The following is a 27,391-nucleotide window of genomic DNA, read 5'->3' as shown; positions in this document are numbered from 1 at the left end:
AGGAAACTAACTCATTTTAAGAAAGGAACTTAAATCAAAGGATTTCGGTTAGGATTCATAAAGCATGTCACTCATAGAAACGAAAAGCTTAAGAAGGAACTCAGCAACTTAAAAAGTCGATTCAAAACTTAAATTTCTTTAAAAGAACTCAAAACTTCGTCAAAATGGTCCAGAACAAAATTTTGAGAGTATACTTAGAATAACCACCTCGCAAAATCATTTAAGAAAATTATGGTGCGCTTAAAAGGAAATTAGTCCATGGAAGAAAGAATCTTCAAATCAAGAGAATTCAACAAGAACTCACTAGATATGGATTATTAAATGAGTTTTCAATTGGTCCAAAGGAATACAAAACGCGTCAGGAAAGGTAACTTAATCAATAGAAAATTCTCAAGAAAGAATCTTTGACTAAAGAAAGACAAATAAAAGGACAAATGGTGCATCAGATGGAAACGAATTCAAGTTGACTCGGATGAGCATGAGATTCATAAGAAATGAAAAACTAAGACTAATGATGATGTTCAAAAAAAAAGGTAAGAGAGTAATTAAAAACAGAATCAAATATGACATTCTCAGAAACGAAAAGCTTAAGAAAGAAATTGGTCTATTCACAAGAAGAAAGACATGAGTCCAACATTTTTTTTCTAAACGAACAACAATTGTATAAACAATGTAATATGCTAAATCAAATTCAAATTAAAAATAAATTAGGTGAAGTTTACCAAACAAAAACCAACTAGGAAGAGATAAAAATCTTTCTTTAAAAAAATATCTACATATATAGTCTAATAAGGATATTTGTAAAAACAGTAATAAAATTGTTAGAAAATCAAATTGCATTTAAAGTATATTTACATTTCCATAAATCAGTGAAAAAACAGGCAAGGTATTGGAAACAATTAATTTTTTAAACTGTATAAGAAACTTTCAATGTTTAAATAAAGAAGTATATATCAAATTAAAAGAGGTTGTATATTTCAAATCAAAAGTGGTTTTATTAAGATTTAAAGAATGACTGTAATTATCATCAAATAAGAGGAAAACTAAATTACAATTTGTTTACAAAGGACTCGAAATATGAACTTAAAAAGGTGTACTGCATCAAACAGATTCAAAGCTATATAAAAAAAATACATGATTCAAAAGGAAGTGCTTAAATAAAGAAGGTAAATACACCAAGGATTTTAAACAGGCATAGGCAGTTAGGATCAAACAAGAGCGTACGTGAACAAGAGTAGGATTGAAAGATAATCTGATCACTTTTCAAGAAAAGTATCGCAGACAAGAACCTTAGAGCATACAAAGCAGGAATAAGATACGTGATATTCGCAGAGTTCAAGACACTTAACCGCGTAACTTCGAGAAATAATCTCTAACATTCACAAAACCCGCGACTCACGTTATCTATGACTCCATATCGTCTATGATAAACCATTGGTGCTTCCATATACATAATTTACTAGTGTTAAGCCGGCCAAACTTAATACCAGGAATTATGCAATGCGAGACTAATGGCATTAATCAATAGACCGTCATGTACTTAAAGCTCTATTCTCGTTATTCAAACAAGACCTACTACATGACAGACTCTCAGAATATGCAATTGAAGCATAGTCGGTTCATTCCTCAGGCTCTACAGGAAAGACCGCTCTGATACCATAATGTAACACCCTCTCTATCAGAAGTCACGCTTCCGGCTGCGCTACTCTAATAGCAAGAAGTATTACGACCACTTTACATACTAAATAATAAAATAGGAGCCTGTGATTCGACACTATATCGTTGATTTCTTTGAAAACCATAAATAAATACTTTATCTTAAGAAAAATACAAAACAGGCATACATTCATATACAAGACTCCTTACATAATAGTTCAATATATTATACATATAAAACATACAATTCCTATCCCTCTTACAAACTTGTAATAACAAAGACGAGGGAAGAAAAATAATCTAATCAATACAACAGCATATAAACCAAACGCAGTATAACTCTTCTTAATGCTTCTTCACCCGGTTCCTGAAAAGGTAAACCTGTAGGGGGGTGAGAACCTAACCACACGGTCTCACCACGGAGTTTCAAAGTTTTCATAAGAAGATATTCAATAAGAAAGCTGTTTTTAAGCTCAGTGATTATCATTGCCTTATGAATCTTTTAAAAACCAATGAATAATCGTTCAGAACCTTTTCAAAGAAATAACTTTTAATCTTTTAGAAATCCGAAACCTTTCCTTTCCTATAAGAGAATCTCAATCAAAAACCAAACACACAATCAAACAGCACAATCAATAATTCAGCACCAAAGTTCATTCTCAAATGTAGCACGGCAGAACAAACACAGGCAAAACAGACAAGGAAAACACAAGTAGGTAGCAATTACAGCAAATAGTTCAAGTAACAGTTAAGAACAGTTTAGCAATTAGGCAAACCAAAACAAGTTCAAACTCAAGCAAAGCATACAAATGCATATGATGCATGCCTGTCCTATGGCTGATGAGGCTCATCTGTCGGTTATCCAGCCAACCCGACAAGTCTGAATTGTCCTTAGACTGTCCCCCGACGTGCATCCCCAAGAGTCTATGCATAGCTTTTTCTCAAATAACCAATATTGCTCAATGGGGGTAACATTCCCGAGAATTTATATAGTGCCCGGTCACACTTACGTCGTAGGGTCAACAGAGTATCGAATTTTCTACCTGGTACACATGGTGGCAAGCCACAGCACTTTATCCAGGGAAACTCGTGTCTCAGATATTTCAATTTCATAAGCCATATAAATAATTCATTCAACATTCATCAATGTCTAAGTCATTCTCAACATCATTATCATTCATCAATCATACCTCATTTCCAATTTTATCGGATTTCATTCAAAATCATATTTCAAAGAAAATCCTCATCGTCCTTCTTTCCATTCCGTTCACTAACAATTCCCAATTCAAACATAACTTTTCCTTTGATAAATAAAGTAATCTTAAACTATATAATGCTTAAAATTAAACCTTTTTAAAATAACTAATTCAAATAAAACTTCTATTTTTATAAAATTTCGGCAGCATCTCCTCTAAAACTCGGACACTGCCACCCTTTCCGGGTCCCAACCAAACCAAACCAAGTGCCTGTTAATCATTCAAATCATTTCTAATAACCATTTTCACAACCATACTGAAATCCAAGAAAACTGTAAAATCCAAAATCCAATCAATGATTAAGAACTCTCGGTTTTCTCAAACAGTTTCAAACCAAACCATTCCTCAAACCTTGTTCGCACCTTTTTCAAAATAGTAAATTATTCTCAGTAAACAAGCCATTTTCAAATATCAGGTCCTTTCCAAATTTGTTTTTAAAATCAGATTCCGGCATCAAATCAGATTTCAATATTCAATCTTTTCTAAAATCAAACCTTTTCTAAAGTTAAACTAAATGCCAATAATAAATCTCATCCGATAATTCAAGAAAAACCACTTTAACAATATCATTCAACTAATCAAAACACCCAATTTTCTCAATCGATCAATCTGTCAATCAAATTAATAATCTCGTTCATTCAAAACAGCTCAATCCAATTCATAAGACTTACGAAATCACAGAAATGTATTTCACGCATTAATATCGATTTATCACAACTCTGAAAAGGAAAACAAATTTAAGAAAGACATCCCTACCTCAACTAGCTGAGTTCGCGTAATTTATCGTGGTAATTCCCTTTTCTTTCAATTCATGGCGACAGTGACAACAATAACCCCCATGGAAATAACAACAGCCCGACACCTCTTATAACAACCGTGTCAATATGAATTGCAATGACAGTGATGCAGCTACAGAGAAACAGAACGGTGGAGCCACAAGAAGCAGAAATTAGACCAGGAAACCCGTTCTGGCGGCAGTAGCATTAATCTGAGTGTTTAAGGCAGCAGAGAGCATTAATCGGTGAATCTAGCCTGGAAGGCAGCAGCGTAGGCAAGGTTTTCCCTTGGCGGTGAGAAGCGGCGGTGGCATGCGGCGGTGGCAGCTCTAGCGATGACAAGGTGTGGCGGTGGCTGCACAGTAAAGAACGGCGGCGCAACACCTTTCTCTCTCACATGCAACTCTCTTTCTCTCACTTGTGAGCTCGACGGCAACGACCATGGAAGCTTCTCGGACGGCGATAGAGGCGCGAATGGCGGCGATAGGCTTCGGTGGCGACGTCTTGACTCAGCAGCGGCGCAGGAAACGATGGTGCTGGTTGCGGCAAAGCGCGGCGGCTCCTCTTCCTCGCATCTCCTGGGTGCTTCCCTCAGTCACGTGTTTTCCCCCTCCATCAATCGGCGACGGCGAGGCAATAACAGCAGCGGCGCCTCCTCTCCCTCGCAACGGCGTAGCAGCTCCCTCTGACTCTCTCTCTCTCAGACGCCTCACTCTCTCTCTCCCCTCGGTTCTTTCCTGCGCTGGTGATGTGGTCAGCCCTCCCCTTTTCTTCTTCTTTCTTTTGGTTCTTTTTTTTTATTATTTTGGAGTTACGTTGGGTACTTGGGTATTGCTGGGTATTGGGAAAAAGAGTGTGGCGGTGGAGGGTAAGCTTAGAAGGGGTTAGGGTTTTGTTTAGCGTGAAAAGGAAAAGGGAAGAAGTGAGTGATAATTAACTCCCAATCTTTTCTTAGTTAAAATCAGAACCAGAATTGCTAAATCTAGTTATCATAACAATTATTAAATAAAATAAAGTGCTATGTCTTGTTTATATTTCCAAAGCAGCAGCATTAAAGCATTCAAATAATTTCCTTACGGTTGAATAAAGTTTTATAAAACAAGCTATTTATGATTTAAATAAAAAGTAGGATAATAATAGAAATCAAATTAAATATAAATATCCATCTTTAAAAATGTCTTCTAATTAATAATTTTTAAATAATTTTCAGTTAAATACTAATTTAGTAAAAATTAGAGATAAGTAAATTAATTCTCTTTTATTTATAAAATAAGGTTAAAAATCTATATATTAAAATTAAGGCATATAAACTATTCATTATTTTTCAATTATAAGAACTCTAAATAATAAATAAGGGTTTACTCAACTTTTATATAAAAATCTCTAAAAATATAATCTTAAATAAATATAATATATCATAAATAATTTATTAATAATTTTTAAAAATTTAGGAGTCTTACAGTTATCCTTGTTGTGATCTTCCCTCATTTTTTCGTCTTCATTCTCTTGAAGTATCACTTTCAACAATTGAATTCCTCACTCCATAACTACTGAGCTCTCGCACAAAACGTTAGGAGAGACTAAATCACAAACTTAACCATTAAATACACACAAGTTATTTATTTATTATTGTTATTATTTAGTTATTGTAATTATTTAATTTTCTTAAGATGAAATTATTAAAAAACAGTATATAATTTATTAATATTATTTTCTAGCTTTGATTAGTATTAATCAAATTAGTTGTTAGTTGATTATGATTAGTTAAAAAATATGATTTGTTGTAGTAGCTATAGTAATAGTACTACTGTTAGTGTTAGTTAATTGTTGTTAGTATATATTATTAATTAATTATTAGTATATATTTTTAATAATTTTAGTTTTATTTATAATTTTTTTTCAAAAACAGAATTATTTAATAGTTGCTATTACATATTTTTAGTGATTTAGCTTTTATGTTAAAAAATTATTAAAATATATTAGCTTTGATTATTATTAATGATTAGTATTTATTTTTAGAATTTTTTGTTTTACATAAAATATTAGAAGTTTCAATTATTATTGATTTATATTTTTAGTTATTTTAGTTTTATTTAAAATATTTATTAATAAGCCAACGAGTTATAGCTCAAATGGCATAATTTTTCATACTCATTTAGAAGTTGCAGGTTCGAATTTTCCTATTTTTTTTAAAAAAAATTATTTATCAATAAAACTGAACTATTATCAATTGTATGTTACATATTTTTAGGGTTTTGTCTTGTATTTTACTTATTTATTAAAAAAACATAATTATTATTAATTTTAGCATATATTTTTACTAATTTTAGCTTTATTCAAAATATTTATTAAAAAAAAGAAAAGCAAAATTCTTATTATTAATGGTTAGGATATATTTAGTAAATTATATTTTATTTTAAATCCTTAATTAAAAAACAACAGTATTATTAATTATTAGCATATGTTGTTAACTAGGGTTAGTTTTACTTTCAATATTTGTTAAAAAATAATAAAATTATTAATTGTTATTCTTAGCAACGATTAGTGTACATTTTTAGTAATTTTAGTTTTATTTTGCATATTTATTAAAAAAATAAAATTATTATTAATTTTTTGTATATGTTTTTATATATTAATTATAAAAGATTAATCACTAGTAAATAGAATAGAGTTATCATTAATTATTAGTATAAAATTTTTTATTGTAAAATTAAAAAAAAAACAAAGATGAGAAACATGATACATGTTAAAAATTACATTATAGAATATCTTCGATATCCTGTATATATAAATAACTTTCGTATTTACAATAGCAGTTAATAATTAACAATTAATTTAGTAATACCAATTATTAGAGTTTGTAATAATTTAGCAATTATTAATTATAGTTGTTACTAAATTGAGTAGTTAGTAATTAATATGAATATTAATTTATAATGGTTATTAATTAGTTACAATTATTGACTGATAATTATGATTTTTGTTTCATAGCACTAAGAAATGTGTACAATAAACACCTAAATTAAATAGACTCATATAATGTCAAGTTGGAGGAACAATTATGAGAGAGTGAATTTTATCATATATTTTATATTGGGAGGATTATAACTCACAGAGTTTGATAATAAATACATTAGTTGAAAGGTGGCGTCCTAGAACCACACTTTTCATCTTCCAAACTACAAGTGTACGATTGCATTGGAAAATATCGCCATGATTCTTTGACTCTAACTTCTCGGCCGAACGACCACAGAGAAAATGAAATCAAGTTGTCATGGTTCCACAACTTAAAATAGTGCCTATGTAGCGCCTTCATTTGACTAAGTGACTGAGTAAGGAAATGTATGTAAAATTCCACATAATATTACTATTTGGTATGACATTATTTAGTGCCAAATTTGATATAATTGTGTACTGAAAGTATTTTTCATTGTTTCACCAGTTTTTTTTAGATTAAGAAATCTAATTAGAGTTCTGCATGCCTTGCACACATGTATCGTTTATTATGTCGGATGGTCTTCTGGCGTTGCTCCTTTTATAGGCCTGGTTACGCATGCTGTCAATAGAATATCTGCATATTAACTTTCTACTTGCTTGTATAATAATAATAATAATAATAATAATAATAATAATAATAATAATAATAATCTGTTGACATATTTAGGCTTGGTTTGGTAAAATTTTTTGAACATGTGCTTGTGCTTTTTAAAAGTTCAAGCTCCTCATTTTGTGTTTGGTAAATAAAAAAGATCATGTGTTTGTGCTTGCAGCTTTTAAAAGATCCGGATACTTTTGAAAGCATCTAGGATAGAGCTTTTCAAAGTTTGCTTGTACTTTTCAAAATTTAAAAGTCTAATATAACCTCATATATTAACTAATTTTTAAATTTAATACTTGCATTTATGTCTATTATAGTATTTTTAAATTTTAAAAGCTATTTTACCAAACACAATTGATGTTGCTTATGTTATTAAAAGCTATTTTTGATTTGATTTACCAAACATAAATGCTACAACTTTTAAAAAGTCATCTTTTAAAAGTTAACTTTTATAAGCTACTCTTGAAAAGTAAAAATTTTATCAAATTAAGCCTTAGAAAACTCCAGTACATGTATGGCATCAAAATTCAATGTATGCATAAAAAATGGTCTACTAATACATTTGCAACATCTGTCACATTTCTCTCAACTATTATGTCATCTTTCTTTACATTTTTAGTTGGACCAACAATTTGATAATTGCTTTCAAACTCTTTCTCGCTTTCAGTATTATAACACGTCGAGTCTACGTTAGGCTTCGAAAAATCAACATTAACGATTTCCTCAAATTCAACATATAACTAGATAAATGAAGCTTTTATGCTCTAGTTTGATGATAGGTTTAAAACATCCATTACATACTTGCTTCATCAGCTACTTGCATTATTTAAAATTGAATGAGACCACCAAATAGTCAAATACTAACACAAGTTGTGTGTACAAAATATTTGTCACTTTCTTCAACACTTGATGATTTACGCTTTAAGAGAGTACACTCTTAAGTCCTTCATATATTATGGAAAAATGAACAACAATAACACATGACCATTATAGTATATTTTTAAACTAATATAATCCTCTATTTTATACATTCTTTAACTCATTCAAAAGTTTTTCACTCTCTCAACATGCAGAATAACCCAAGACTTCTTTCAAAATGAAAAACAACTCTACCTCTATTTTCCACAATGCATTTCTGTAGGGTTTTTTTCAATAACAAAATAAAAAATTTATTATTTTTCCAAACATGATTTTTGCATTTCAATTTTTTAAATACGATTTTTTTTGGCATTTAAGGAAGTTCGTCGGACCTCAGCGAACTCTATAAAAATTTGCAAGTTCGCCTAACTCCCGACGAACTTTATAAATTTTATAGAGCCGGCGAACTCCACTCAAATTTTTTAAAACACGCACTTTTAATCTATATCATTGTCTAAAAAATAGTATATAGATCTACAAACAATATATAAGAGTATACAAAAATACACGCACAACAAGCATGGCTTCTTCAAGGATTTTTTAAATTATAAATTAAAAAAATAAGTCATGACAATGACAACCATTGTTATCGTCTCTAAAAATACATAGGTACATCGGAAAAAATCATATTTAACAAAAAAAATTTTAATTGTAAATTAAAAAAATAACTATTTTCCAAAAATAATGCACTTCAAATATATCAAATTGGAAAGTTAACAATGGTAACCATTATCATTATTTCTAGAGTACATAAGGCTGCGTTTGTTTACAGAGACAGGACACTAAGACACAAAATCGTGTTTGGCAGAGGAGACATGGACAGAGACAATGTGTCCAGAGACACTGAATTAGTGTATTTTGTGTCCATCCTGACAGAAAGGACACGAAAACACTAATCAGGGACACAACTTATTTTTTATTTTTTCTTTCATTATTCTTGTTAATTTTTCATAATTATATTTTTTATTGTTATATTTTTCATCTCAAATTTTTTGAATAAAAAAATGAGAATAAATTGAATTTTCATAATTTTTTCTAGTTTATCACCAAATAGAATATAAGAACACAAAATTTTGTGTCTCTGTCTTGTCCATCAGTGTCTTGTCCTGTCTTGTTCTCAATGTCTTGTCCTATCTTGTTCTTAAAAATAAACGTAGCCTAAGAGTACACAAAAGTATACAGGAATAACAATCCTTGTTATTTTTGGAAAATAGTTATTTTTTTAATTTATAATTAAAAAAATTCTTGTTAAATAGAGCTTATTCGGTTGTACCTATGTATTTTTAGAGACGATAACAATGGTTGTCATTGTTAAATATGGATTATTTTTTTTAATTTATAGTTAAAAAATCCTTGAAGAAGTCATGTTTGTTGTGCGTGTATTTTTGTGTACTCCTGTTGACCTATGTATTGGTTGTAGATCTATATATCTATTTTCTAGACAATGATATGAATTAAAAGTGTGTTTCAAAAAACTTGAGTGGAGTTCGCCAGGGTTAGGCGAACTATATAAAATTTAGGGTAAAAAACCCTAATAAGCCAAGGCAAGAATCGTGTAACGTAAATACGCCAATTCGAAAATCGTTTCAGCAATAAGCCAAACGCTATCTTAATGTAATTCAAACCAGGGTGATTTGAACTACAAACGTTAGTAAATCGAACCAGGGTGGTTCAAATTAGGCGGAGAGAAACGTTGATCGTAATTTGAACCATGGTGGTTCGAACTCGAAATCAATGTAATTTGAACTGGGGTAGTTCGAATTATGCATTCGAAATCAAAGCATGTAATTCAAACCAACCTGGTTTGAATTACCCTTGGCGTGCTCCTTCATAATTCGAACCAACCTGGTTCGAATTAGTGGTGATTCGGCTATATAAGGAGTTCGAATCACCCTCATTCGAACTATTCTTCCTTCCCCCTACCCCATCAAATCTCAGAGAAAACGACCCAGATCCTCTCCGAGGAAGACCTGAATGGAATACTCTACAGATGGGAGACGATCTGGAACGTTTGTATCGCTTGGACGGAGTTACTCATATAGCCGGGGTCATCAACGACGAGGTTAGTACGGAAATATTTCTGATTCTAGCGGTATTTGCGAGTTAGCGGTTTTGCATGTGTGTTAGATGGTGGTTTATGTTAGTGGTTTATGTAGGTGGTTTATGTGAGTGGTTTATGTTGTTGGTTTATGTTAGTGGTTTTAGTTAGTGGTTTAAGTTAGTTGTTTATGTTACTGGTTTAGGTTGGTTGTTTATGTTAGTGGTTTATGTTAGTGGTTTAAGTTAGTGGTTTATGTTGGTGGTTTATGTTGGTGGTTTATGTTAGCGGTTTTTGTGAGTGGTTTATGCAAGCGGTTTATGTTAGTGGTATATGTAAGTGATTTTTGTTAGTGGTTTTATGTTGATGGTTTGTGTTAGTTATTTTATGCTAGCTATTTTATGTTAACCGTTTTAGGTAAGCTGTTTTATGTTAGTGGTTCTCCTGAAGCTGTTTTATCTTAGCGGTTTAGTTGTGCGGTCTATGGGTTTGTTTTACATGCAGTTATCTTTCATGTAATTTTATGCGGTTTTATTTAGTCCATTGTTTTGTTCATGTGTTATCGTGCTGGTTACGCTTGTCGTTGGTTATTAAGCTGGTTCTAACTATGCGGTGCATTTCATGGATAGCCCCAGCGATGCATCAGGAGCATGCGGCGGTAGCAGGGCATGCGACTCGATGACAGATACGTTCCGTACTTGCAGATGGCCGGTCTATACCATCTTGCAAGGCTGAACGACAGATGGTTCCGGTTAGACGAGGCCCTTGTCAGTGCATTCGTGGAGCGATGGCGTCCGGAAACGCACACGTTTCACATGCCGTTCGGAGAGTGCACGATCACACTCCAGGACGTGGCATACCAGCTGGGTTTGCCAGTGGACGGTCGTTACGTGAGCGGGTGCCTATCAGAGTTCCATATATACATCCAGGGTGGCCGTCCAGCCTGGGTCTGGTTCCAGGAGTTGCTCGGAGTGATACCTCCTCCTAGCCAGGTTCAGAAGTACGCAGTGAACTGCAGCTGGTTTCAGGAGACTTTTGGTGAGTGCCTTGAGGGGGCCGATGAGGAGACTGTGCGCCGATATGCCCGTGCGTACATCATGATGTTGTTGGGCACGCAGCTGTTTGCGGACAAGTCCGGGAACCGCATTCACATTAGATGGCTTCCGTACGTAGCTAGGCTGGAGGAGATGGGTACCTACAGCTGGGGTTCTGCAGCACTGGCATGGTTGTACCGGTGCATGTGCTGAGTGGCGAACATACATGTTGTCAAGTTAGCGGGCCCACTTCAGCTACTTCAGTCTTGGATCTTTTGGCGCTTTCCTCGGTTTAAGCTTGTAGGGTATGAGACGTTCAGCTGGCCATTGGCCTCGAGGTACTCTACTAAGCCTTCCTTATTTCAATTTAATATACATAACTCCGTATTCATTAATAGTCTATCACATACTCTAAACACATATTTCAGTAGATGTAACACATGTGTATGGTGCAGATGGTCAGGTTAAAACCCTTCCGAGAGCGAGAAGGGTCCTAGAGTGCAGATGTGAAGGCTCAGGATAGACCGGTTACAGGACAAGGAGGTGAGTATGCTAGTTAAAAAGTTTCTTTTTATAATCAAACTTTTCGAGTTGGTTCCAACAGCTGCCCTGACAATGGAGAGATCTTTGTGCAGTTTATATGGATGCTGTACAGTAGCCCCGACGTACTTCAGGTTGTGCATCCAGAGGTTTTAGAGCCCCGACATATGGCGTTGTGGCGCTCTGTGACCGCGCTGATCTACTTTGCCGTCATAGAGTGGCATCAGATAGATCGGGTTCTTTCGCAGTTCGGAGGGATGCAGCCCCGTCCGCATCCCGCCCTGAACATCGACTTTCTGATGTCCAAGAACGGGAGAGACGGAGATCGATGGTTCCCGTATTATTTGCAGAAGTGGCATCTCCTTTGGGACTCTCGTGCGGAGAGTGTGCTGAAGTTCGACGTTGTTGCCGACCCCGGACCGTCGCATGAGTTCCTGGAGTGGTAAAGTCAGCATGGGAAGGGGTTCTTGTCTCCAGAGATGCACCTGGGTGATGAGTGTTGGGAGACAAGAACCTTTTCCCATGCTGACTCCACCACTCCAGGAACTCATGCGATGGTCCGGGGTCGACAATAATGTCGAACCTCAGCACACTCTCTGCACGAGAGTCCCAAAGGAGATGCCACTTCTGCAAATAATACGGGAACCATTGATCGCCGCCTCTCCCGTCCTTGGACATCAGAAAGTCGATGTTCAGAGCGGGATGCGGACGGGGCTGCACCCCTCCGAACTACGGAAGAACCCGATCTATCTGATGCCACTCTATGACGGCAAAGTAGATCAGCGCGGTCACAGAGCGCCACAACGCCATATGTCGGGGCTCTAAAACCTCTGGATGCACAACCTGAAGTACGTCGGGGCTACTGTACGGCATCCATATAAACTGCACAAAGATCTCTCCATTGTCAGGGCAGCTATTGGAACCAACTCGAAAAGTTTGATTATAAAAAGAAACTTATTAACTAGCATACTCACCTCCCTGTCCTGTAACCGGTCTATCCTGAGCCTCCACATCTGCACTCTAGGACCCTTCTCGCTCCCGGAAGGGTTGTAACCTGACCATCTGCACCATACACATGTGTTACATCTACTGAAATATGTGTTTAGAGTATGCGATAGACTATTAATGAATACGGAGTTATGTATATTAAATTGAAATAAGGAAGGCTTAGTAGAGTACCTCGAGGCCAATGGCCAGCTGAACGTCTCATACCCTGCAGGCTTAAAAACCGAGGAAAGCGCCAAAAGATCCAAGATTGAAGTAGCTGAAGTGGGCCCGCTAACTTGACGATATGTTTATTCGCCACTCGGCACATGCACCGGTACAACCATGCCAGTGCTGCAGAACCCCAGCTGTAGGTACCCATCTCCTCCAGCCTAGCTATGTACAGAAGCCATCTAATGGACTTGTCCGCAAACAGCTGCGTGCCCAACAACATCATGATGTATGCACGGGCATATCGGCGCACAGTCTCCTCATCGGCCTCCTCAAGGCACTCACCAAAAGTCTCCTGAAACCAGCTGCAATTCACTGCGTACTTCTGAACCTGGCTAGGAGGAGGTATCACTCCGAGCAACTCCTGGAACCAGACCCAGGCTGGACGGCCACCCTGGATGTATATATAGAACTCTGATAGGCACCCGCTCACGTAACGACCGTCCACTGGCAAACCCAGCTAGTATGACACGTCCTGGAGTGTGATCGTGCACTCTCCGAACGGCATGTGAAACGTGTGCATTTCCGGACGCCATCGCTCCACGAATGCACTGACAAGGGCCTCGTCTAACCGGAACCATCTGTCGTTTAGCCTTGCAAGATGGTATAGACCGGCCATCTGCAAGTACGGAACGTATCTGTCATCGAGTCGCATGCCCTGCTGCCGCCGCATGCTCCTGATGCATCGCTGGGGCTGTCCATGAAATGCACCGCATAGTTAGAACCAGCTTAATAACCAACAACAAGCGTAACCAGCACGATAACACATGAACAAAACAATGGACTAAATAAAACCGCATAAAATTACATGAAAGATAACCGCATGTAAAACAAACACATAGACCGCACAACTAAACCGCTAAGATAAAACAGCTTCAGGAGAACCACTAACATAAAACAGCTTACCTAAAACGGTTAACATAAAACAGCTAGCATAAAACAACTAACACAAACCATCAACATAAAACCACTAACGAAAACCACTTACATATACCACTAACATAAACCGCTTGCATAAACCACTCACAAAAACCGCTAACATAAACCACCAACACAAACCACTAATACAAACCACTAACTTAAACCACTAACTAAAACCACTAACATAAACCAACAACATAAACCACTCACATAAACCACCTACATAAACCACTAACATAAACCACCATCTAACCCACATGCAAAACCGCTAACTCGCAAATACCGCTAGAATCAGAAATATTTCCGTACTAACCTCGTCGTTGATGACCCCGGCTATATGAGCAACTCCGTCCAAGCGATACAAACGTTCCGGATCGTCTCCCATCTGCAGAGTATTCCGTTCAGGTCTTCCTCGGAGAGAATCTGGGTCGTTTTCTCTGAGATTTGGTGGGGTAGGGGGAAGGAAGAATAGTTCGAATGAGGGTGATTTGAACTCCTTATATAGCCGAATCACCACTAATTCGAACCAGGTTGGTTCGAATTACATGCTTTGATTTCGAATGCATAATTCGAACTACCCCAGTTTGAATTACATTGATTTTGAGTTCGAACCACCATGGTTCGAATTACGTTCAACGTTTCTCTCCGCCTAATTCGAACCACCCTGGTTCGATTTACTAACGTTTGTAGTTCGAACCACCCTGGTTCGAATTACATTAAGATAGCGTTTGGCTTATTGCTGAAACGATTTTCGAATTGGCGTATTTACGTTACACGATTCTTGCTTTGGCTAATTAGGATTTTTTACCCTAAAATTTATAAAGTTCGCCCCGTCGAACTTGTCAATTTTTATAGAGTTCGTCGGGGTCCGACGAACTTGCTTAAATGCAAAAAAAAATCGTATTTAAAGAATTAAAGTCTAAAAATCATATTTAAGTAAATAATAAATTCTTTTTATTTTATTATAGAAAAAAATCCCATTTCTATACAACACCATCACTTCTTTTATAGTTAGTTTTATATTTTCTTATGTATGCGAATAAAAAATACCATTGACTTTTTCACTTTTACTGCAAATATGTTAGTAACATTTTAACCAATTTTTATTTTGAAATTCATTAAACTAACAAAACGAGAGTGCCACTTTTTATTTTCATAATTTATAAAAAAAGTTAACCACAAAAGGGCAATGCCATTTTTTTATTATAAATTTTTTAAAAAATGTTTTTCTATGCAAAATGGCGATGTCGTTTTTTTAATTAATTCAAAAAAATTGCTTCACACAAAACAACACTAACGTTGTGTCTTTTGAGCATAATAGTGTTAAACTCACATGAAACAAAAAACAACGTAGAATACACATCTTTTCAGCAATATCAAAAAAATTGAGCCATCATTTTCTGCTTTGACTAGCATGATTATAAACTTGGAATGAAAAAAAAAAAAAAAACATGTAAGAGAATATTTTCCAATATATATATAGTGGTTAACTCAATGTATTCATATAATGGACACTATAAATGACGCTTGAAACCAAAAGCTTTATCCTCTGAGCCGCTGGATAAGGCACTGAACAACATTGTAGTTTGGTACCAAGAAACACTTGGTACAAAGACCTTTATATAAAATGAGTCTATTTAAGTTGCACGCTACATGCCTATAATGTAACTAATCCACATTAGCTTAGGTTCAAAACCCATTAGTATTGTTTCTGGTTGTAGCCATAGCAATTAGCAAGCTCCTTTAGATTTTAATTCCGTTACCTTAAAGGTGCGTTTTCTGTATAAACAATATGGCATAAATCCCTTTCTGTTTTAGTTTATCACTAAGTGCCACCATGATCTAAATGCGACAGGTTGCAAACACAATCATGCTGTTAGTGCCCTCTTGCTACAGAACCACACCACTATTAGAATTTGGGATTGTTTATAAGAGTTGGGCTCACCACTACTTATTGAGCATAAACTAAACCATAATGTGTCTTTCTCAAAGCAACTAGAAAGTAAACGAGGGATTGTAAAAGCGAGAAGGTAAACATCATAAACTAAGTTTTTTTTTAAATAAAAAATAAAAGAACAGGACAACTAAATCTCTGAAAAATTGTGTAAACCACTAATACATCTTTGATCTTTCTGTTAGTCATTCTTTAACTTCCGTCAAACTCATGCCTATATCTATATGTGTAAACTGTAAAGTGTAAACACATGACTTGACAAATGTCGATGGAGGACTAACTAAAGAATGTGACATGACCAACGTTAACAATCTCTAGGGACTCAAATCTCCTATTATTTTTTCAGCAGACGTAATATATTTCACAAAATTCTTCAAGGATTTAATTGTCGTATTAGTTATTACTCCTTTTTTTCCCTTAACCCCTGCGATTAAAAAAGGCACAATTCTATTGATGTCTCGCATAGAAATTCTATTAAACCCAAAAGTGCTCTTAATCAAGCGCAATCGAATACATCATAATACATAGTGCAAAATTTCTACCATAGATTGATAAAAGCAAAGCTGTTTCCTTGAAGAAATAAGTAACCATAAGACTCTAATCAAAAAGTGACATTCCAAAATCTTCATCGTCTTCTTCCTCAACCTTCTCTTCCTTCTTCGCTGCAGCCGGGGCGGCCTCAGCAGCTGGGGCAGCTCCTCCTGCGGGAGCAGCTGCAGCCGCTGCACCACCTCCAACAAACACCGCACCACCCACAACCACCTGAGTAAAACAAGGCCAAATTCACATCCTAACATTATTCATCAAGCATATTCACACAGAACAGACTGCAAATTGCACTTTCAGTTATACAGGAGAATGAAAAAAGGACAAAGGAACAAATATAATACACACAAAAACAGAGCAAAGGAAACCAGCTTCACTATAGCCGTAGAGCAGTTTTTCGAAAATGTGGTGTAGCACCAATATGGCAGCTCTTTGACAACACAGTTGATTTTAAATTGCAATCCACACACAATCCAAATTTAAAACCATCCCAGTTGCAGTTACCAAAACTGGACATAGTTGCAGGAGAAAACATGCTATATTATAAACAAGTCAAGATTTTAGGAGTGATTTGGATAAAAAGGCACAGGCTTTCACAAGACAGTTCTACTGTGCCTAAAATACTAAAACTATTATTATCGATTTGGTTCTAAACCTCAATTTCACACCAGAGGCATTCCATTCTATTCCTATGAATCCTATAACATGACACACAAAACATAAGAATAACTTCTTACTCTTTTTTCACTTTAAAGATAGCTCATACTAGTAATTTCATGACACAACAAAATTCACCCAAAAAAAAAAGTTTCATTCTTAGTCCCTGAAATTTTGAAATATAAATTTAGTCTCTGAAGTCACATTTCACAGATCAATTTGGTCCCTAAAATGACCCGTGAAAGGACTAAATTGACCTGCAAAGACTAATTTATCAATGCTTCATAGAACTTACAATTTATCTACGATTCACAAAATCCATCAAATCATCAACGAAAATCAGCATGATAAAAACCTAATTATCTTTTTTCCTAAAAAAATTCTAAGAATCAAAACCAGCTAATAGAAACAAACAAAAAAAAGGTTGATTGATTCGAATAGAACATTCCAGAAGATGCAAAACGAGATCGAGAAAGAGTACCTGGAAAACGGCGGAGGAAGGGGTAACTGTGGAGAAAGAGGATTGAACGGCGCCAGATGAATCGACTGCGCAGACGGCCTTAACGAGCTTCCGTTGGATTTCGAAGGTGTCGGAAGACGATTCCTCGATGTCGCCGTTATGCTGCTTCGCCGTCCATTCTCCGCCGGATTTGCGAAGCACGAAAGTGAAAACTCCCATTGCTGTCTGCTCTTTTCTTTTGCGAGAAAACGAAAGAAACCTTCTCAGTCACAGTGTTACGCCTCTCTCGAGAGCGGGTTTATTATGAGCTGGGAACCCTAATACATTGGAGTTAAATGACGGTTTAGCCCCTAGTTTCTGTTAAGGAAAAAATAAACGCCGTCTGTGGGGATCGAACCCACGACCACGTGGTTAAAAACCACGCGCTCTACCGCTGAGCTAAGACGGCTCATATTTATGTTTTGATTGTTACTTATATTTAACTCCAACAGTTTCATGGGCCTGCTAAACTCCATTATTAGAAAACTAGTTGACCTTCTCTTTAGATTTAGATCCAGAAGAAAATACGTTTAATTTTATTATATCTTGTAAATATAATATTCAATATTTATTTATAATAACTCAAATGACATAATCTCCTTGTATTTAATTAAGAGATTGTCGAATCTTTTATCTTTGGTAAAAAAAAAAACTTACAGATGAATGCTCAGAAAACAAAAAAGATATTGAAAGTTAGGTAGTGGTTTTCCATCTTTGACAAAGAAAAAGTTGTCCTTGTTAAAAAGTGTTTGAAAGTAGAGATATGAACACTTAACACATTGTTTTCGAGATAGTTTTTTATACTTTTGTGTCCATTTTTTGACATTGAATTCGATAGTTCTATAAAGTTTGGACTATTAAACGGTCCCATAACAAAACATATTTTTTAAGTTTTTCAATAACTGTTAAATAGTCTATTTCTAATTTTAATTATAAATTAACTCTATATATTTTATTTAATTATAAAAATTATTTTTTATTTTATAAATTATTATTTTATTATTCATCTATTATGTTTATTAATAATAAAAAATAAAAACAATAACGAATTAGATCTTCCATTAATCATAATAATTTTTTTGGCAATATACCACATCGGTTTGTTCTGGAGGTGGAAGCGTGTAATGCTAAGCATGAAGAACTTTTTTTAGAAGGTAATACTGCTTCAGATCTTTTATTAGAAACTCGAACTTGATTGTGTCTGACGAATTGAGGACCATACTTGCGAAGCTCTCTAATCGACAGGACGGTGTTACCCTTTATAGTAAAAATAAAAGATGATATTGATTAATAGTAGAGGAAAATTAACAACAAAAGTACACAGCTGAAAAATCAATCCATCGAATTATAAAAAATCCACATTTTAGTCATCATTCAATTGATTGGGTAATATGACCAATCGATTGATTTTTGCGAAAATCATACTGTCTTGCAACTTTCAATCGATTGAGTTATGTGAAATTCAATCGATTGTTTTGTTGATATTTTAAGAAATACGATTTCAAAATTTTCGACGGATGTAATAAATCAAAGACTTTTAATCGATTGGGATTGTCAAAAAGTTATTACGATCAATGGAAGATATAATTCGTTATTGTTATTGTTTTTTATTATTAATAAACATAATAGATGAATAATAAAATAATAATTTATAAAATAAAAATAGTTTTTATGATTAAATAAAATATATGGGATTAATTTGTAATTAAAATTGGAAACGAACTATTTAGCAGTATTGAAAAACTTAAAAAACATGTTTTGTTATGAGATCATTTTAATGGTACAAACGTTCTGGCACCATCGAATCCTTTGCCCACTCTTTTATAAATGACAATGATGGACACGGAATTTAGAAGAGTGAACACAAACCTTTTTATAAATTTTATTTTTCTTTTTGTTTATAGATATTTTTTATTATTCCACTATTAATCTTTTTTATTTTTCTTATTATGAAAAGAAAAATCAATTTTTAGATAAAAAAATTAATTTTTTAAATAAAAATAAATTTTTATGTGCAAAAACTAAGTTTTTTTCATGTAAAAAAGGATTCTTCTTAAAACTGTTTTTTTATTTAAAATTAATTTGGCTTATTAACCTAAACAAAATTTTTTATTAATGAAATTCATATTTATTTTTTTGTTAATCATAACCATATATATTTTTACATATTAATAATAATTTAAAAATAAAATAATTATATTTATAAATTTTATTTTAATATAAATACTATTATATATTTTTTTATTAAAATTTTTGGCCAATTTAAACATTTTTTTCAAGTTCCGTTTATATTTCTAGGTACTCTCATTTTTTATTAAATTAGTTTGTACTTTGGAATCACATGTTTATTTTAATTATTTTATATAATATTTTAGTTTTATCCATCAGACATTACATTAGTGTTTTGTACATAGTATCTAAAAATAATACACAAAAATAATTTTTAGTGTCTCCGTCTGTCTAGTATCATGTTCTGTCTTATCTCTACAAACAAATGCAGCCAAGAGACATGCGCGTGTGTCTCTTGATTAATGAATGTCTTGATTTATTGTTAATGATAGAAGATATGTTAAGTAGATTTCAAGTACTCTGCTAAGGTTAGGCAAAAGTAATTCTAATTATTCAAATTTCACAGTCTCAATTGACTGATGTCGATCCAAACTCAATATGGCCACGAATGTTGTTCAGAGGCAGACAGAGAAGGAGTATGAAGGAAGAAGAGGATATTGTCAACGTTAATGAAGAAGATAATTCAAGTTGGGGTAAAAATATGTTTTAAGAGTCTTCTCGGAAGGATTCTTGCAGACCGATCTTTCTCAAGAGACACCATAGACGCAACATGCAAGTTATATGGAGACAGTAAGAGGGGTTTAGGGTTACAGACCATGGAGGAAATCTATTTCAATTTTTCTTCGGTGATAATAAAGATAGAGAACACAACAATTAAGAGGTTCAAATTAGCGTTGACATCACAAAACCGGGAATAGTTGCTGCCAAATGCATCAGCCCATAATCGTGTTAATCACCCCATCTTATTATAACTGTGAAAAATACAACTCTGGTAACTTGTCTTATTTCACATTTCAAATTTTTGCAAATAATTACAAAAAAAAGGAAGAAATTAGGCATCAGCAGTGACAACCATTTTTATTTTCTTCTTGGGACTGCAGCTTAGTACAAATAGCGCACTTCCATGCGCTTCAACCGCCGTTGATAACGCACCCTGTGATATTACCACGTCACTTCCACTCCACAATTCAGTGCCCTCACAAGAACTTAAGTCTGTGCCTGGAAGAACTTTAGCAATGTCTGATATCTGGGCAGATATCACAGTCTTCTGCTCATTTAGATTGAAGAAAACAACATAGACTTCTCCTACACATAGATTATACAATATAATATAAAATAGTAGTTAGAAAAGATTGTTGAAAGCATAAACCAATCTAATTTGAGTATTTGACCAAGTTTTTGCTAACACCTACACGGGTAATATGGTAATATGCAAAATTATCTTTTGGCAAAACTGGAAAAGGGTAAAGTATGTTTTGTCATTGAGTTGTGATTTTCTTCAAAAATACTTATAATGTTTAATTTCATTCAATTTTCTCATTAACGTTTTCGATTTGTGTCAAAATTACTCCTAAACATCAATTCCATCGAAAACGTTAGGGATAAAACAAAAATATTCAAGAATAATTTTGACACGAATTGGAAACATTTGGGACTGAATTAAACTAAATGTTTATGGATATTTTTAAAAAACATTACAAACAAAAAGTATATTTTACTCTTTGGAAAAAAATTATTTTGTTTAAGTGCTTGTATTTTATTTTGGCAGCAACAAACCATTTCTTCCGGTTGCAATCCAAGAGCGAAGCCCATCGGAGTTAATAGTAGCTGCAAGAATGACACACTTGCTCCATGAATAATAAATATAAAAGGAAAGAAAAAATCACAACTTGAACATCTAGCACAAATCATAATCATTATAGAAAGTGCTTTCTATACATATATATACAGATTTTCACCTTTGACAGGCTCCATTGTTGCACATAGGCCATAATAACTATTTTCCAGCGTCCCATTAGAGTTCAGTTCCCACATCTGTCAAAGACTGCATAACTCAGCTTCCAATAGAATCCACAAATATGAAGAAAATATAAAAAAACAAGGCTATTTAATAGTCAGAGGAGAAAAAACTAAAAATAAAAAACAGCAGGCATGATTGGGACAAAAATCGCAGTACACAGAGACATGATTATCCAGAGAAGAGTGCAGTAATTGCACATTGGCTAACAGGTTACGAGATTCTTACCCAGGAGTATTCCTAAAGGAAAAAAGGACGTGCATGTTACAGTAGTACAGATTAAGTGTGGAGTGTGGACTATATAAGATACCTGATTTGCATCCCATTTGCACGGAGAAAATGCGCGTCTAACGAACTCGTTAGAAGTAACCTTTCGTCTAGGAGAAGCATCCAAGCAAAATTTTATTCTATTGGTTGCAACTAAATGATATTTCCTTCCAAGGTTCAGTTGGGACAAACTCTCTTCAATGCTGTAACCAAAATAGAACAATAATGATGCAGTTAATAATAAGTAATAAAAAAATCAAAGTTGAGCACATGGAACAGAGAAGACTAAAGCATGATTACATTTTGAAGTGAAGTTTTCTCTTGTTTACACAGAAAGCTGCCAAAGGCTTGTTTCTGAAAGTCCCTTTCCAACAGATCCTTTCAACATCTTGGTCAACAGTTTCACTAGTCCAAGCACTTGCCTTCGGATCAGAGCAGTTAGTGAGACCTAATGAATGTGTATATAAGGTCTTTGTTTCTTTGATATATCTTCTCATTTGCCCCCCAAGATCTTGACCTTCACTCCTCAAGCTTGTGATATAAGGAAACTGTCATCATAACAAAAGTGATATAATGATAATATTCGAGAAATGCTAGATAAACAAATCATTTTTACAACCAAGCCCAACCAGGTCTTTCTTCTTAAGAAAAACAAGAAGCGTGAATTCACGATCCCATGTGTGGGTGATTTTTGTTGTGCCAATAAGCTATTGGACCAACTTGGTTGAACTTGATTACCAAAATGACTTGTTTATGTAGCATCGCTGATTATACTGATTCGATCTCCCTCCCCAAAGAATAATCAGAAGGCTCACATGCCTCCATATTGTTTGAGCTAAAAGAGTTGATCTCCAGAAGGGTAGGGTTTGTGATAAGGCCATATGTTGTAGGATCAATTTTTCGCAGGTCCCCTCCATACATTAGGGGAGACTTTGCTATCGCCCAAAGTGTTATCTGTAAGTCAATACAACCAGTCAGTGTGTACTGATAATACATGTCACACATCAAAATTTGCATGACAATATGGGAAAGCAACTTAATTGTGCTTTTACAAATACCTGTGTCTTTTGCTCTTCTAGATTGAGTCTACAATACCTGTGTGGACCTTCATTTACACCTACGGATTTTGATGATCATCAACATTACCATGAGTATCATTTTTAAAACGAGTTTGTAACAATTATCAATGATAGATGATTTTAAACATCTTTTGTGTTTGTAAACAAACAGAATCAGTGAACCAACAATATCTTCATATTAACAGAATAAATATGTCTGATGAGAATCCTCCATAGTTCTAGTGCTTTATGATTCGGGTATCTAACAAAAACTAATTTCTATATAATACCAGGATCTGTTAGCCATCCAAATGGAAGCATGTCCAAATCAGGCCAGGATTTCCCATTTAAGCCTGTTGCTCCTATCAGATTAGCAGTTGCAAAATCCCTAATTCAGAATTGAATAAACTAACTTTATTGTATAGCCGAGGATGGAGAAGCATCATTATTGAAAGGTAATATGAAGTGATACAATGCAAGCACCCAAACTGAAATAGATCAATTTAATAACCTCGTTACGTTGAAGTGACCTTTTACATCCCACCATGTATCCCAGTCATCTCCTGTAATACGATACATGTTGACCAGTCCAATGACATCCTTGGCCATGGCTGGGGTCACACTAGTTCCAGGAGACAAGGAATATACAATGGAGCGATCAAGCTTCCTTAGAACCTGAAATGACATGTCCCATTGTAAATTGGTCAATGAATCTGCCAAGATATTTACTGATCAGGAGTAAAGGAAACTGCATAATACCTCTGATACATAGCTTATTTCACTTAAATCCAAGTCATCACCAAATACACAGTCATGTTTCACTGCAAGTATAAAACAAATTACTGGTTGCTAAATTTTAAATACCGTTGAGTAATTTCTTCATACATGAATAAACAAATATAATCTTCTTTACCTTTTTTAATTCAGAGTATCCCCTAATTAGTACATCAAAAAATAATCAATCTAATCTTCAAGATTTACTCACCTCTCTAACAAATGAAAACATAATCCATGGTTGACTATTTTTAAAAGTGTGGCCAAAAGATAATCTTTTTCTTAATTTTAGTTGAACCAGAAGCTTTGAAAATTGATATATGAAAACACTGACTGAAAGTTGTAGAACCACTAAAATATCAACTCTATCTCACTCTTCCTAAACAACAATCTCCCAAAAACAAATAGTGCACATAGTGTATAGAAGGAAAGCTGATGCATTATATTGCTTAAATTTAACCGAGACATGAGTATGATGATATATCACATATATAAACTGACTATAAATTGTATCTCACTTGCCAAAATCAACACCCCATGAAGCATACTGCTCATAAAGGGATCTCAAAAAAGCTTTCCCAGCTCCCAATGATGTATTTACACTCATGAAACCATTCGGCATCCATGCACAAGCCCTTGCTGGGATTGCTATGTCTTTGGCACCCCAAACTCGACCAGATTCTTGATAAGCACCTCCCTTATAAATTGAAAGAAGAGGAATTGAAGGTCAGCAACAAAATTTAGCTTAAGGTAAAAACAACATTCCCAAATCTTTTTTTCAGCGTTCGTATCAGATGTTAATGAATATATTACAATTTACAACCTTCAGTTATTTACCAAAGTAGGAAAGGATATAAAGTTATAGCAGAAACAAAAAGCAATACCGTTGCTGTATCTAGGATAGCAGTGTTTGCATTGACGGCTTGTGTGCTTATCCCTCTCATAACATGAATCCCAAATTTCAAACCCATGCTATGTACCTTATTAGCAACTTCAATGAACCCTTTTCCACCTAGGGAAGAAGGCCACCTTCCAGGGTCAGGAATCACTCTTCCCCATTCATCAATCACATCAAACCCGAGAGAATCATGTCCAGCCCCCTTGACTTTCCTTCTATACCAAAGGTAATCCACCACAGCATACTACAAGGGTTTGAATTAAATAAATCAAATGTTCATAAGATTGAAAGAAGTAAAAACATATTCAAACACATCAATAAATGACAGTTCCATGGAAAACCTATACCTCATATCCATGATCATGTAGTGTTTGAGACACTATTTCAGCATTTTGTAAGAATTCCTGTTCAGAAACTGTCCAACAAAAAGAATCGTAGGAATTCCAACCTCTTGGTGGGATGCTAGCTTGCTGTAGGTCATTTCCGGATACATTTTCAGATGATACACTGAAATGACAGACTCAGATATTATGTTTGAGTTATGTCTAATTGTTTGTAACATCTCGAAGTAATGGCAAAGCAAAGTCGCAAAAGGTAAAGGCAGTAAGTATTCAAATCAATGCAGCTTTTGTGATGCACTCCTCAAAAACACTATTAAAAAATTTAAAGCAGCTTATAAAATCAACCTTTAAACACACATATACACAGAGCATAGAAAGAGGTACTTTCTTGTTGTTTCCTGTTTTAAAGATTTTGTACAGAAGAAGCAGAAAACAGGAACAAGGCTACCTTTTTTTTTAAAAAAAATCCCTTCACAAATTAAAAAGCAACGGTTGAGTTGTCTCCTTGTAACCCCAAGGGCACGGGTTCAAACTGTGGAAACAGCCAAATTATCAGGTTAGGCTGCGTGCATTGCGTTCTTTGGATGCGGCCCTTCCCTTAATACCGGATGCTTGCGCACCGGACTGTCTTTTTTATGAAATTAAAAAGCAAGCAAAAGAGAAAACAAACATAAACCGATCTCTGTTTTGTAATATTTAGTGAAAGCAAAGTAATTACTAATTAGTAAGTGAAAATCGAAATAGAAAATAATGCAAGCAATAGCATCACTCTATCCATTTTTTTATTTGAGTATTCGACAATACTGATCGAGCAGAAACATCACCTAAGAATTAGTCACTAATCATGTTTGTTGTAAAATAAAAACAAAATAAAGTTTAAAAAAAAAAAACAAAAGAAGAATCCCGTGATAACAGTAACATACCTCTGAAAACAGAAACAAATAAGAAGGCAGATAGAGAGGAAGGACATGGTGAAACACTTGATTCGCTCACTTTTGTTAATCAATCAATCTGCGACAGAATTAGCAACATGGAGCAAGGGTTAATGATGAGAGCTTACGCTAAAACAGAAGCAGTCCTAACCCGTAAGGAAGCACTTCTGGGAAAGGGAAACCTATCTGCTGCTGCTTAGTGGTCACTGCTTGGAGCCTTGAAGTTTCAACTTTCAATTCAATTATTAAAAAATTAAAAAAAATAAAAATATTTTTTTTTATTTAATTTTCTTTATTATTGGATAAGGTCGTTTGAAGAGTGTGCAGACTGAGCAGACCGGTTAGATAGATTGGATGGAGTCATGATTTGGGTTGAACGACTTGTTTTGGTGTTGAAGAAAAGTGTTTTGTACTTTGGTTTTGGCTGGATATTTTGGTTGAGTCAACACTTGAAGAATCTGGGTGGTGATTGTTGAAGCTTGAGAAATGACTAACGAGAATAACGAGCGCCGGCGCGTGGGCGCACTATCCCCGTCGTAGACTCGTAGGTGCAATTACAACCTTGTCAAGCGAATCGAATAACCTATGAAACAAGTACACTTTGTTGAATACTATACTTACTTATTGATACTTATTCAATGTCAATATATCATATGTAAGTTGTGTGAATTATATCTTAATAAAAAAATAAGAAATTATATTTTTAATATATTTAAATAAATTTAAATATTATTATGTATTAGTATATTCAGCTTTATTTTTAAAAGTAATATATATTATTATTTTTTAAAATAAAAAATATTTTAAATATTATATATTATTAAAATAAAATATTAAAAATAATTACAAAAGTTAATATTTTAATATCAATAAAATAATAAAATATTATTATGATTTATTTAAAAAATATTTTATATTTCATATATATGTGTATCTTCATATTTTATAAAATGTTAAAATTTATGTGTCCGTATATTCTGTGTCGTGTCGTCTATTATGTCCGTATAAGTGTTCGTGCATCATAGCAAATAACTAATAAGAGTTATTTGGAGGATTTTTTCTTAAATAAATATTTTAATTCTTTTATTTATCAACATACGTAATTTGAAAAAAAATTTATGTTTTTAGGTCACATTACTTATTTCGTTTATACTATGGTTCTGAAAATTGAATCGGATTGATCGGTTCAACCGGGTTAACTGGAAACCAGTTAATTAGCCAGTCCGGATAAGTTTAGAAATTGTTTAGCAAAAAACGGGTAAAAAATCAGTCGAACTGACAATTAATCAGTGAACTAGTAGAACCGTCCAGTTCTTTAGAGAGTTTTCGGTTCGAAAATATACCCTCTAAAACGTCGCCGTTTTATGTATAAAAATTAAATAAAAAAAAAAGAAGAAAGGCAAGTGCTGAAGTACTCTGAACCTAA

General features: G+C 34.2%; 3 protein-coding genes, 1 long non-coding RNA gene and 1 other non-coding gene across 7 annotated transcripts; 1 reads left to right on the top strand and 4 right to left on the bottom strand.

The window, feature by feature from the left end:
• Positions 1-1,786: 1,786 nt before the first annotated feature.
• LOC140175933 (uncharacterized) lies at positions 1,787-4,657 on the bottom strand. Its single transcript, XR_011867057.1, has 2 exons — positions 3,669-4,657; positions 1,787-2,037 (listed from the first exon to the last, which is right to left on the bottom strand). It is a non-coding gene; the product is annotated as an uncharacterized lncRNA (long non-coding RNA).
• Positions 4,658-10,194: 5,537 nt separating this feature from the next.
• Positions 10,195-11,489, top strand: LOC140175576 (protein MAIN-LIKE 1-like). Its single transcript, XM_072204090.1, has 2 exons — positions 10,195-10,296; positions 11,091-11,489. Exons 1-2 carry the CDS (start codon positions 10,195-10,197, stop codon positions 11,487-11,489), a joined length of 501 nt encoding a protein of 166 aa, XP_072060191.1.
• Positions 11,490-16,356: 4,867 nt separating this feature from the next.
• Positions 16,357-18,014, bottom strand: LOC112715134 (large ribosomal subunit protein P3z). Its single transcript, XM_025766891.2, has 2 exons — positions 17,591-18,014; positions 16,357-16,668 (listed from the first exon to the last, which is right to left on the bottom strand). The coding sequence occupies exons 1-2, from the start codon at positions 17,786-17,788 to the stop codon at positions 16,504-16,506; spliced, it is 363 nt and encodes a 120-aa protein (XP_025622676.1). The 5' UTR covers positions 17,789-18,014; the 3' UTR covers positions 16,357-16,503.
• On the bottom strand, positions 17,946-18,017 carry TRNAK-UUU (transfer RNA lysine (anticodon UUU)). The gene has a single exon. It is a non-coding gene; the product is annotated as a tRNA-Lys (tRNA).
• Positions 18,018-20,618: 2,601 nt separating this feature from the next.
• On the bottom strand, positions 20,619-26,584 carry LOC112715133 (uncharacterized). 3 transcript variants are annotated; one of them, XM_025766890.3, is made up of 15 exons: positions 26,117-26,550; positions 25,957-26,044; positions 25,040-25,199; positions 24,679-24,936; positions 24,317-24,491; positions 23,780-23,841; positions 23,532-23,695; positions 23,311-23,408; positions 23,021-23,079; positions 22,782-22,916; positions 22,263-22,510; positions 22,006-22,165; positions 21,637-21,712; positions 21,455-21,505; positions 20,619-20,983 (listed from the first exon to the last, which is right to left on the bottom strand). In XM_025766890.3, the coding sequence occupies exons 2-15, from the start codon at positions 26,001-26,003 to the stop codon at positions 20,730-20,732; spliced, it is 1,947 nt and encodes a 648-aa protein (XP_025622675.1). In that variant the 5' UTR covers positions 26,004-26,044; positions 26,117-26,550; the 3' UTR covers positions 20,619-20,729. The 3 variants fall into 3 exon arrangements, 2 of the variants coding, with proteins under 2 accessions (XP_025622675.1, XP_072060696.1); XM_072204595.1 differs by having other exon boundaries at positions 26,148-26,387; XR_003811971.2 differs by having other exon boundaries at positions 21,637-21,722; positions 25,957-26,584.
• Positions 26,585-27,391: the final 807 nt, after the last annotated feature.

Source organism: Arachis hypogaea, chromosome 10 (genome assembly GCF_003086295.3).
Source record: "Arachis hypogaea cultivar Tifrunner chromosome 10, arahy.Tifrunner.gnm2.J5K5, whole genome shotgun sequence".
In the NCBI taxonomy this organism is placed as follows: domain Eukaryota; kingdom Viridiplantae; phylum Streptophyta; class Magnoliopsida; order Fabales; family Fabaceae; genus Arachis; species Arachis hypogaea.
Note: the sequence above shows the minus strand (reverse complement) of the source record. Positions and strands in the feature narration are given on the sequence as shown.

Excerpts from the sequence above, each read along its gene's own strand:
- LOC112715133 (XM_025766890.3), bottom strand. The coding sequence starts at position 26,003 with ATGTCCTTCCTCTCTATCTGCCTTCTTATTTGTTTCTGTTTTCAGAG. Across the intron at positions 25,200-25,956 it reads ATTTGTTTCTGTTTTCAGAG|TGTATCATCTGAAAATGTAT; the intron begins GTATGTTACTGT and ends CTGTCATTTCAG. Across the intron at positions 24,937-25,039 it reads TACATGATCATGGATATGAG|TATGCTGTGGTGGATTACCT; the intron begins GTATAGGTTTTC and ends AAACCCTTGTAG.
- LOC112715134 (XM_025766891.2), bottom strand. The coding sequence starts at position 17,788 with ATGGGAGTTTTCACTTTCGTGCTTCGCAAATCCGGCGGAGAATGGACG. Across the intron at positions 16,669-17,590 it reads CTTCCTCCGCCGTTTTCCAG|GTGGTTGTGGGTGGTGCGGT; the intron begins GTACTCTTTCTC and ends TGTTTTACTCAG.
- LOC140175576 (XM_072204090.1), top strand. The coding sequence starts at position 10,195 with ATGGGAGACGATCTGGAACGTTTGTATCGCTTGGACGGAGTTACTCAT. Across the intron at positions 10,297-11,090 it reads AAATATTTCTGATTCTAGCG|GACGTGGCATACCAGCTGGG; the intron begins GTATTTGCGAGT and ends ATCACACTCCAG.